Below are 12,026 nucleotides of genomic sequence, written 5' to 3' on the forward strand. Positions count from 1 at the left end.
GGCAGAGATCAACCCTCAACCAATCATAGGGGTCACTCTTGTCCCCTGCTGCCCAGCGTGGGCCCCAATGATTCCCTCCCTTGCCATTTTCATTCTGGGGTCTAGCACCCTTCCCACCCAGACCTCCCCACATGTGACCTGGCCACACACAGTTTTCCACATTCAGGGATTGGAGGGTCCATTTTTGCAGTTGGTCCTCAGGGCCTGATTGCCAAAGCCCTCAGAGCTCACCCCTGGGGCCCAGTGGGCAGCCCCCCTACACTCAGTGTGGGTGCCCCATGCCTGGGGCAGCTGTGTCCTCAAGCCAGAGTGGTCAGGTAGAGCCTGGCTCCCCCGAAGCCCCAGGGCCAGCTCCTCAGGCCCCCAGAACCTGCCTACCCCAGAGGCAGAGCCAGGCCCCCAGTCTCCCTTGCAGCAGAGCCTGTCAGTGAAGGGCGCTGCTCCAACGGCCCTGGGCCACCTGCCATGTATGTGCCCTTGCCCAGAGACAGCACATGCCGAGACCCTCCAGCTCAGTGATGGCAGAAAGCAGACATGTGGGAGGGCTGTTCACAAACACTGCCCCCCACCCCCAGTGGGGCAGATGTGTTCACGGTTGACTCACATCCTCTTTGGGCTCTCCGGGGGGACCCTCTGTTGTTGCACCCCCCTATCATGAGGGGCCTGCACCCAGGCACCAGGAGCTGTAAGGCCATTTCCCTGGTCTGGCCTTGCTGCGCTCTCGCCAGCCCTGTGCCCTCCTTGGTCCTGAGAGGCGGCGGCATTTGCCTGGGACAGGCTTCCAGGCCCAGGGGAGCTCCTGGGGAGTAGGGCTCACAGGGACGCCCTGCCAGGGCCCATCTTCTACCTCTAGGCCTTGGTCTCCCTGCCCTGCCAGAGGCCAGGCTTTGAAGGCTGCGGGCACCCGCCCTTCCTCTGGTACAGGCCCAGGCTCCTGGGGCCAGCTGGGCTCTCCTGCTCCAGAATTCCGTTCTCAGACTTCTCACCCCCCTCAGCCCACTGGCTCTTTGTTCCTGTCCAGGATGCACCTGGGTGGCCTCTGGTCCCTGATTGTTTGCTGTGGGGCCAGCTGGGCCACATCAGGGAGGAAGAAATGCCAGACCCAGGACAAAGCACCAGTGGGTGCTGGAGTCCTATCATTGGGAGCCAACCAGGCCACCCTGAGGTGCTCACCAACTTCTCCTCCAAAAGGCAGGGGCACCAAACACTTCCTGGGGCTCTGGCATTGAGGAAGGGGGGCACCTCACAGGGCTCTAGGTTAAGTTCAGACTCCAGCAGCCCAGAGAAGGCAGCTCCCACGCTCTTCACCACTGTGGCAGCCACAGGGGCAACCCCATCCTCCAGCCCAGTCCTGGGAAGATGCTTCAGCCCATATTGGCTTCTGGGGTCAAACAGCAACCCCACTAGGAGCCCCAAGCCTCTAAGCTGATTTAGGTGCATCAGGGAAGATGTGGAAACTGGAGCCTAGATGGGCATGGGCGTAGTCCCAGGCTGGCCAGTGGGCAGGGCAGCCCTATGCATGCCAGCGCTTGTCATTCAGCACCCTGAGAATGGCCCTAAGCCCGGAGCCCGGACACAGCTTGCAGCAGCGGCCGGAACATCGAACCGCCCACCCCCTCCCCGCCCACCCGTCCCAGGAATTACCCTGCCCCACTTGAGAGTAGAGTGCCTGGCACCAGAGTCCAGGAGGGGCCCCTTCTTGGGATCACCATATGGCAAAGATGGGAACAGCCCCAACCTGTCCCAAGTGTTGGTGGCAGACCTGTGCATGTGGGCGGGGCGGGGGGGGCGGCCAGATGACAACCTGGGTGTCCAGACTCCTGCTCAGAGCAGCCTGCTTCCTGCTGGGTGGGTGCTGGTGACGTGACATGCTCATCCCGTGCTCTCCCCTGGCCCTTCTGATTCTGCCTCCTCCCAGGACTGCTGACCCTCCTCAGAACCCCGAGCCACACAAATCTGACACTGGAGACAACCCCCAGGGGCTCCTGGGGCCTTCCCTTGCTCGGGGTGGCCTGGCCAGGTCAGGTGGCACAGACACTAGGCTGTGCCCTGTCACTCTCCACCTCTCGACCTTCCCTCCCAAACCCCACCCTGCCTCCTGCACGGGTTCAGCCCAGCAGAGTCCTAAACGGCTGGGGTCAGAGCTCAGGTGGGAGCCCTCCCAGCCACTGGAGCCTGACTAGAACCTACCCTCACCCACCTCCTGGAGAGCACAGCCCCTGTCCTCCACTTGAGGGAACACCTCAAACAGACCCGGGCTGACCCAAAGCTGTGGGAAGTACAGACCCAAGAGATTACAAGAAGGGTGTGGGATCCTTTCTGGATCTCCCTTCTCCCTGAGGACCCTGTTTTCCTGCTTCTGCCCATCGAAGCCCTGGCCCAGAAAGGTTCTAGAACCGTCCCTAAGTCAAGGTGAAAATGATGCCCTTCCCACAGGTGCTGCCCCGGGACAGGCAGACCAAGTGTCAAGCTGGAGAAAGCAGAGCCCTCGGGCTGCCCTACCAGAAACCAGGTGACCCCAGTCCCCGAAGCCCAGCAGAGTGGAGGGGTCCCCTTGGGCCCCATGGCCTCTCCCTACAAAAGGACCCCCTCAGAGCCTGCTCCCGAGGCAGCTGGCATGACTGACAGCAGGGATGTTTGGGCAGGGCACCCCCACACCGGAGGGCATCAGCTACGACAGCCAGTGCCCCCATGACTGTCCAGGGGTCCAGGCGGAGGTCCGCCTTCTGTATCTGCGACCAGTGCGCACCCCACACAGGGCCCACCGCCACGGCCCTGCACTCCCGCAGCAGGACGAGCTCTGCACGCCACAGCGGAGGGCCTGAGTGCAGGGCCTCAGCCACGGCCTCAGGCTGCTGCATGGTGAGGAGCAGGGGCTGCAGCCAGTCCTTGCTGCTCCCAGCCCTGCGACCCGAGGGCCCGGGCACCATGCTCTGGAAGCCAGGCCACGATGGGCGCCCACAGCCATCAGCACCATTTCGAGGGGCTCAATCGCACTCACAGCTGACACACCCCAACTCAGAGGATGGGCTCTGGGTCTCCAGGAGCAAGTCAATTACTGCAACTGGGAACGGTGTTGCAGGCCCAGGAAGGGCGCCCTAGGTCACCCAGTGCAGAGCACGAGGCGGCCCCACAGGCTCCTCGGCACTTGGCGTGTGCAACACGGCGAGCTGCAGCGTCATTCCGGCTGTGCTCACGGACTCACGGTCACGCCACGCGGCATGCGTAGGAGAAAAGGGCTTGACTGGTTGGTTGCCTCTGGGTAGTAAAATTAGTGATTTTTAAAAACTTCTTTGTAATTTTATACACCCTGAAAATTGTCTCCAAGAAGATACAGTTCTAAAAAGAAAAAAACCCAAACCTCAGGGCACTGCCCCTACCCCAGAAAAGCACATGTTTGGGCTGTAGCTGGGAACGTTGGGGCCTTCCATCCCTCTAGTGCACCTCTGGACTCACCTGCGCCAGCCCGTCTCAGGCCCAGGCACCTGGCCAAGGCTGGCGCTGTGCACAGCAGCCCAGGTGGTGCCGCTCCTGCCTCCACCCCCACGAGCCGGGGAGGGGGGTGGAGGCAGTTCCGTGTGCTCTCCCTGCCACGGCCAGTCCCAGGAGGTGGCCCCAGTCTCATCCGCACAAGATCAGAAAGGCAGCAGCGGGTTGTGAATTAGGAAAGCCCAAGCCTTTTGTGTTTCGGCAATTTTAATATATTCAAGAATATTTAATAGAACAAAATTAAAAAGTATCATCAGCAGAAGCCCGTGGGCGAGAGAAATAGAAATGTTAACTGGCCCTTTTGCAGTAATGCTTATGCTCAAAAGGAGGAAAAGTGACTTTCTCTTCACATCAAGTGCCACTGGACCAAAATCACCTCAAGAGTATCACTTTCAGGTATATATGGCCATCCAGAACCATCCCATAAAGCCAAGTGTTATAATGATTCTATTAGAAAAAGCAAAAAGTCACACTTCTGGAGTCTTCTCACCTGTGGTCCCACATGCCAATGTGGGCAGCCCAGCCAGGTACCACTGCATGGCCTACTGGCAGGGAGACAGTGTGGTCCCCAACAGGCTGAGTCCAGGCCAATCCCTCCCCTCAGCCACCCTCTGCCCTGTCACGGGCCCCAGGGCACCATGCTGGACAATGCCAGCCCATCAGCAGTGGCCACCCTCCTCCAGAAGACACTGGGGACCCCCCATAGCAGGAGCAGCCGGGGCTGGCTCACTTGGCTAGGAAGGGACAAAGGTATGAACTGCAGACCCAAGAAAGCCGCCCTTTGTAGGTCAACTCCCCACCCCGCCAACATCATAAACACGGCTGCGGGTCAGACACACTAGGTCCAGAGTGGTGCACAGGCCTCTGTGAGGGCCAGTGGGAGCAAGGGGGAGGCGGCAAGGACCGGCTGTGGAGAGACATTGGCAATCACTCTCGCCAGAACAGTCCCTTGGTGCACAGCACCTGTCAACAGAGTGAAACCAGAACAGAACCCAGGCCTGGAGGATGGGGATATGTGTCCACTGAGATCTGTCCGTGTGCTCGGGGGCCGGGCGCTGCTCACCAGCCTGTCCTTCCTTAGCCGAAAGTGGGCATTTCACAAAAGCCCCCTGTGGAGGCAGCAGCCAGAGTAGCCAGGTTAGGGCATCTGGACAGGGTGGAAAGGCCTTCCTTCACCAGCCACCCTGTGACCGTGGCCCAGCAGGCTGCGCACACACGCACAGCCCATCTCATCAGTCGCCTCCTTTTCTGGGCTACAGACACGTCGAACTCCCAGTCTAGAACATCACGCCTGAATGAAGAGGCCTCACCCCACACTGGCTGGCGTCCTCTTGCAAGCCCCTCCTTGCACCTGCGGCTGGGGCAGCCATCCTGCTTCTCCTGGTGGCAGCTCTTCCTCACGCTCCTTTCCAGGTGCGAAACACAGCTGTATTCTGGCAGCAAGTCGTCTTGGCATCATTCAAACCAAAAGCTACATTAGGTGCACAGGAGACTTGGGTCCCGTTTCCTAGGAGGGCCAAGCCCCAGTCCGAGAGCCACTCCCGACAGGACAGCTTATAAGATGCAGCTCTGGTTCAAACTGTGCAGAAGGGGCTGTGGTGCAGCTGCCTGTTGCTTGGAAGGTGGCCGGGGTGGCACGGCCGGGGACCAGCTCCATCCCCGGGCTGTGGTGGCGCCCGAGACCCTTGCAAGGAGAGTTAAGGCACTTCCTTAAATTCTGGCCTGGGAGGCTTACATCTAGGCAGCTCAGAGTGCCTTTAAATTACAGCGTCTGCATTCCCCCAAGTTGTTTCTTTTTTTTCTCCTGCTCCTTCCAACTCCGTTCCTGGTTTCCACCACACTCACGTCTAGGTTTGGATTTTATCTCTATGCTTACTGAAGCAATTTACCTATGGTGCTAATACAACAGGAGCTATTTCCCCTCAATATTGCTCTTGAGGAAAAAAAAAATTTAAACTAGAGAATTCCTTATGATCAATTCTTTTTTCCAGAACCCTAAAATCAGAGCTGGGTTTCCAAGACCCATCAAGGCTGGAGGACAGGTCGGCAGAGCATCGGCAAGGGGCCCCCAGCTGGTCTCCCGCCCCCAGAGGCCCAGCCACGTGACCGGGTCAGTGGCAACCGGGAGCCAGGAGTGCAAGTCTTCATCACCTGCTAGCTTGGTCTGAAAACATCTAAATCTCATTGGTGTAACAGCCCTGCCACAGGGAAGGGGTCGCTGTCCACTGCTGTGAAACCAAGCCCGAGTAGAGTTGAGGCCCACTGCCCGGTGCCGGGTGCTGGGAAGCAGGAACCTCTGCCGGGCACCAGGTTCCCTAGTCGGGGTGCAGGGTGACGGCACCTGCCCTGGCGAGCAGTCGGAGTGCTGTGGCTAAGGCTGTCACTATGCCCCTGTGAGCGGCCCACATAACTTAACCCCCCTTCCCCAAGTTCAGCTGTACACAAGCCTTATTTTAAATACCCCGCAGCACAGACACAGGTCAATACTCTCTTCAGAAGAGAAGCTCCAGCAGCACATCAGTGTGCCTGAGGGTGCTGAGTCCATGCTGACCTCTGACTGCAGGTCATGTGGAAGGCGCCCGGTCTGAGCCGTGGGCCACACAGGCCCAAGTTCTCCCAACTTGGAGGTCCTGGGCTGAAGGCTCACACGCTTCGGGGCAGCCTACAGAGTTGCTGAAAGCTTTACGGGGCGCACAGCCAGTGGCGGTGGTGTCGCCTGGTGACTGGGGAGGCCCTCCGGGGGTGCTCAGGTCTCGAAGTACTTGTAGATCGCCGTCACGTACAGCATCACGTTCTGCCAGTCAGGCCGTTCAGTTCGCACCATTTCACTGATGTCCTGGCAGGGGAGGAAGAAGCCTGGTTAGAACTCCATGTCACCCCCTGGCTCATCTCCACAGCTTCCCAGCCACGGCAATGTGGGCTCCTGGGGCTGGGCAGGGCCTCGAAGGACTTTTGGTCTAAGCCCAATTACACACGTCCAAGGCCTGGCCAAGACGCCTGCTCCATTTCTACCGAGTGTCCTGGAAAGCACCCGCTCCCTGGGTGTCAGTGTCATCCCTGAACTGCCCAGCCCTGCTCAAGTGCCACACACTCCCCAAGGCTGGGAGGGTTTTGTCTCCTGGAACCCCCTCCCTCCCCTGCCTGGCTCTCTTCTCAAACTCTCCCGGTGGTCATTTCTGCGGGGCCTTCCCAACCAGTCGCCGTCCTGGGAAGGCCTGTGCAGGGAGGGCTCCAGAACTCGGCATTCTGTTGGCCTTCCTGATGGCGGTCGTCTCAGACCACCAAAGGGCCTGCTCTCTAACTGTCCTCTGCAGGATACCCGCGATCTGCAGGCTGCTAGCTGACGCAGGCACGCAAACGTGGGCAACCCTGGATGCTGCTGCATGACCGGAGGTCTCCCGAAGAGACCTGCTGTCACTGGAGAACACCTGTGACTTTCCAAGGGAGCCAGCTGGTCTGAACAGCACCGCTCTAAAAGGTCCCCTGGGCGAGGATGGAAAGGCTGCCCACTGGTGACGTGGCACAGAAAAACACCGTGTTTGTTCAATGTAAGAATCCTGACTAAACGTTTTTTAGAGTGGAGAACCGCCCACTTTTTATATATTAGAACTTTACCCGTAAAGAATGTACACTATGCAGACAATGGACCTACGACTCCGGAAGATGTATTTAGGGAACGCTACATGAGCACCCTTGCAGTGTGAACACTTCTTCAAGTCAGGGTGAGGGGTGCCCTCGGGGTGGGGAGATAGCACCCAAGGGAGAGCCTGGGGTCCCTGACCTGGCCCCATGGGTTCTTCACCCTGTGGAAACCCCCAAGCTGTACACCGATGACCCTGTAAACAGCACCTCAGTGCACAGTTCATTTAATGAGTGTGCCCAGGTGTGCAGGACTGGCTTTGCATCCGGAGGCAGCATCTTCTCCCAGCAAGTGGGAGCCGGTGACAAGGGGAAGCCCGGCAGGAGCACGTCTGGGACGAGCTGCGGCAGGTGCCAGGCACAGGCCTAAACAAGACCCTGCGACGCGCGGGTTTTCTACAACCCGTTTCTCGCTCCGTGAGTGGCAGTTTCCCATGACCCTCGTGACGCAGGGAAGCCACTTGCTTCAGCTTCTAGCCACCTTCCGGGACTCCGCACTCACCCTCTCCCTCTAGTTCGGCAAATTAAGACAAACCATTGGAATGTGCCTTTGACAGTGACATTTACCAACTTGCTAGCATTTTCCTTCTGACCCCGAGGATTCAGTGATGGAGGAAGGTGACTAAGGAAGACTGGCTCAAAGTCGCTGGGGCTGTAACGAAGGCCACCCCTCCCAACTTGGGGGACTTCCTTGGGACACTTCCTGTGAGGCATGAAGTGCCCACGGGCAGGGCGGAACCCTGTCTGCACCCGCACCGGCCTGCCAGGCTGGGGCAGGGCCTGTGCCGCCTCGTTATCAGGCCACCAAGCCACCTGGGCATTTCCCCAAACAAATGGCAAGCGCGTCCGAACAGAAGAAGAGCCTGGCAGTGACTCCTCTGGGGAGACGGGGACTCACCAGTGTGGATTTGATGCCAACGCTCTCAGCCGCCTGGAAGGCCAGGGTGAAGTTCCTTCGCTGTAAAAGAAACCGTGTGACTGGGGTAGATAAGCAAGGCCAGGAGCAAGGCGGCTTGGACTACATGAGATGCTGGGGAAAGACAGACGCACACCCCCGCTTGGCACACCAAAGCAAACTGTGGGACAGTCCTCGGAACTCCCGACTGACCCCACGGGCCCAGCACTGTGCTTGCCGCCCCTCCGCAGGGCCCTGCTGGCTCCTCTGGTACCAGCTGTGAAACGGTCCCCAAACACTCATTCCTTCTTCACTATAGAAAAGGGTCGCTTCCAACACATCAGCCTACAGCCATGTGAACCCCAAAAGCTAACACGAAGTAAGAAACACCCGTTTAAGAGAGCTTCCTCACTGTGGGAACCTTCAAGGGCTGTCTGAAGGGCGCGAAGGGCTGATGAGGGGTACATAGGAGACCGAAGGAGAGCTTGAGCCTGGGTCCTCTCCCAGTGCCCATCTGGGCAGGGGCTGTTCTCTGATTCTGTCCCCAAGCAGGACATCTCAGAGCACAGCTGGGCCTGTGCTTTCAGCCAGCCCTGGGCCCAGAGGTGGCGCGAGGCTGGGCTGCTGTGGTTGGCACTGCCTTGATTGGCTATCCTCGGCCACTTCTTGGTGAAGCCCCTGATCGTTAATGCTGTCACGACAAGTGATGGCTCCTACTAGGGATGCCATTACTTGTGGAATTCCGGACCAGGCAAACGTCCCACACAAGCTGGGTCAGGGACTGGCTGGCTCAGCACAAGTAACCTAGACCCAGAGTAAGAGCAAGCCAAAACGGGGCCATCATAAGCCAGTACTGTGGCAGGTGCGATACCAACGGTGTGGCCCCATCAATGGAAGGCGCTGCCTCTATGTCTCACCCTCTGCCCCTGCTCTGGGAGGAGGGAGCCAGGAGCTGGGCTGTCTGTAGCCCGCCTCACCTTGTCTTGGCTGTTCAGTTCCTGGTACGGAATGTGGGCTGGGAGGTACGTGTGCAGAAGCGCGCAGAAGGCCAGCCCATCGTTCCAGCTGCTGCTGAAGTTTGTAATGTCGATATTCTGGATGAAAAGTGAAAAACAAACAAAAAACACATGAGCAACACTCACTGTGGTCTTCTCAGAACTGCTGAGGAGGGTGGAGGGGGCTGAGACGCCACAGGCCTTCAAATCCTGCGCAGGGCGGGCCTCTGGAGTGGGCCCAGTGTGCGGGCGGCCGGCTCTGAAGACCCATCTGGTGTCGGTGACCAGCCCCTTCACCCACTCCCCCACGCCGTCCCACCCACCGCCTGTAGGTCATGGCCACCGCCCCTCCCCTGAAGAACCTTGGGTACATGTCCCGCAGCTCTGCAGCCTCACGGGGCACTGGGGAATAGAAGGTCTAAGTTAAGAAAAGTTCCAGTTCAGCCTGACCTTCCCCTACTAGGGACTCAAGGCAAATATTTACAGAGTTAGGGGCTCTGTATTCCGAAGACACCAACAGCCGCCATCTTGCATTAGGAAACACGAGGAGCCAAGTAACACGGTGGCTATGTGCTTCTCTGAGAATCACCTTGACGTGTAAGAGGTACCTCATTCCACACTCAAGTTAAATTATTTGCTACTAACAAAGTAACCTACCATTCAGAATATTTTATACGATAATACAGTTCAGCTAGGAGGTCGCCTTTATCCTTATTTACAAAAATCGTTTTGAAGATAAAACTCTACAATGAAATTCTGGAAATTCTCACACTTTATGTAAATGGCACAAAATGAGAAAGAGAGCCCTTCCCAAACCCTTCTTGTTTTCTGCCTCACTGTTGGTTCCACGCCACATTCAGCCGCACCAAGAGTTTGCTTCTCAGGTGGCTGAGAAAGACCACACTGTATTACTGGAGGCGGCCGCCTGCTCCCGGGGCCCGGTTCTTCTTCCCAGGAACCAGCGATGACGGACACCACCAACGCTATCCCCATTTGCACAGATGCAGAGTTTTACAAAGTTTGCCACCCCTGACTCCTTTTCAGAGACTGCTAGGTCCTGACATCAAGTGGGGGACCTGCAGCTCACGGACGAGGAGCAGGTGGGGAGAGTGGGAACCAGGCCCGGTGACAGCCCTTTGAGGGGCAACTTTTCATAAGTTTTGTCATCAAACGACTAGCCCCCAACCGCAAGCACCCAGACGCTGCCCTCTGGGGTCTTCCACTCAGACACAAGCCTTCCGAAGGGCAGCAACTCCACAGACAATCACTTCAGAGGTCACCCCCCTCAGTGACCTGATTGTCTGCTGCCACCAGGCCGCAGACCTGGTGGGGGGCACCGTTCGTCAACTGCTCCTAGGAGAGTCACCAGGTCACGCCACAAAGGGGTGCAAACCTGCCAAGAGCCACAGGAAAAGGTCGCGGTGAGCGTGCAGCCAATGTGCCATCTGAGAGCACACCTGCCAGCCGCCCAGTGACACCAAACGAAGGGGCCCCGGTAAGACCCCCGCTTGGTGCTGTGGCTGGTGCTCAGGCTTCCTGGCCTTGCAGACACAGACCGTCCTCCACGTCCCTGACAGGCCCAGGCTGCCCTCGGTGGGCCTCTGTGCCGACGGTAACAGCAGTCACGCCTCCTCGGAAGGGGCAGCCACCAACGCCGAAGGTCACTGCCGTTAACTGCCCACCGTGCCCCTTTCGTCTGATCAAACTCTCAGGAAGCAGCCAGCCAGGGGCGTCAGCTCCATCCAGGGGACCGGGACCAGGCAGGAAGTGACCTGTCCAAGGTGCTAGGTGGCAGTAGGTGGACAGGGATGGGAACCCTTGTCCCAAGCGTCCTACAGGCAGTGAGTCACTGAATTCTCACAACACCCAGGAGTGTTCAAGGGGGTGGGGGCTCAGAGAGGCCCCAGTCACACGGCTGATCTGGGCAATCATTCGAACTCAGGTCTAAGCGCCAAGTGCGACTGCGCTTTCCCAGTCCCCATGAGTAAGGCCCCTACTGAAAGAGCCAAGGATCCTGGGCGTCACCGTGTGGACCGCACAGCAAGGAGCTCCTTACTGATGTGTCCCAGCTCTGTGCAAGGCCCACGGCAGCGCATGCTGCTGAGGACTCCCAACCTCTGCCCCCAGAGGTCACGTTCACTTCTGGAGGAAAACAACCCCCCACTTCCTGCCCCTGCAGCCCCTTCTCCGGCTCCCTGAAAGGCAGGCGTCTCTGGTAGAGTTGCCTACGTGCCTGGTGTCACCATGCCTCACGGCAGAGGCTCCTGCACGAGAGGAAACCACCGCACCCCCAGCTCCCCAGCTGTGGGAACGCTGGCCTTCTCCCGCTTCCTCAAGACAAACCCAACCCCAAACCTGGAATCTCTAGTCAGAGCGGCAACTTCACTTATAAAACATGCCACAGCAATTTAAAGAAAGCGGAAACAATGGCTTCTTGAGTTCCAGGGTAGGGGGAGTTAACTTCTAAGTACCTGACAACCAGACTTCCAAATCAAAACAACTCAGGCCCAAACCCAGGCCAGCTGGTCAGGGTGACCACCTCCCTTACACCAGGGGAGGCTGGACAGAAGCCAGACGGGGCATCCCAACCAATAGGCACAAAGCCCAAGTGGGATCTCGGAGCACTCCCCTCACCGCCCCACCCCTAGCCTGGTCCAGAGAAGCCCTGGGGGATGAGCCAGGCCTGAAACCAAGGCATTCCAAAGGAAGTGAGGAAAGCCTTTGGTCTGAGAGAGTAGGCCTGCAGCACCCTCTGCTCCCCCCCCCCCCCACTATTTACTTGTCTTTAATGTTTAAGGCTGAGAACAACAAACCACTATGAAATTATGCAGACATAATATAGAAGCATACAAACAATAAATCTGGTTCTCCAGGGCTGAGAAGCACAGTGAATACAGGAGAGTTCCCCTGGCCTTCTCTCTGGAGCTCTTAATTTCACAGCTACCACAGTCCATTAGTATGACGACGGGATCAGTAGAAATGAAAATGTGTGTACGCGAGATACGGAA

At 58.1% G+C, this 12,026-nt stretch overlaps 1 protein-coding gene across 2 annotated transcripts in view; it reads right to left on the reverse strand.

Moving 5' to 3' along the window:
* Positions 1 to 5,410: 5,410 nt before the first annotated feature.
* SPECC1L (sperm antigen with calponin homology and coiled-coil domains 1 like) overlaps positions 5,411 to 12,026 on the reverse strand; it is a 104,821-nt gene continuing 98,205 nt past the window's right edge. For both annotated transcript variants that reach the window (XM_053927754.2, XM_024566538.4), the window contains 3 exons: positions 9,001 to 9,117; positions 8,027 to 8,086; positions 5,411 to 6,325 (listed from right to left, as the gene is read on the reverse strand). In XM_053927754.2, coding sequence (XP_053783729.1) covers positions 6,236 to 6,325; positions 8,027 to 8,086; positions 9,001 to 9,117 — 267 coding nt within the window. In that variant the 3' untranslated portion in view covers positions 5,411 to 6,235. The remainder of the gene's footprint in view (positions 6,326 to 8,026; positions 8,087 to 9,000; positions 9,118 to 12,026) is intronic.

The sequence above is a fragment of the Desmodus rotundus genome, chromosome 7 (genome assembly GCF_022682495.2).
Source record: "Desmodus rotundus isolate HL8 chromosome 7, HLdesRot8A.1, whole genome shotgun sequence".
Lineage (NCBI taxonomy): Eukaryota > Metazoa > Chordata > Mammalia > Chiroptera > Phyllostomidae > Desmodus > Desmodus rotundus.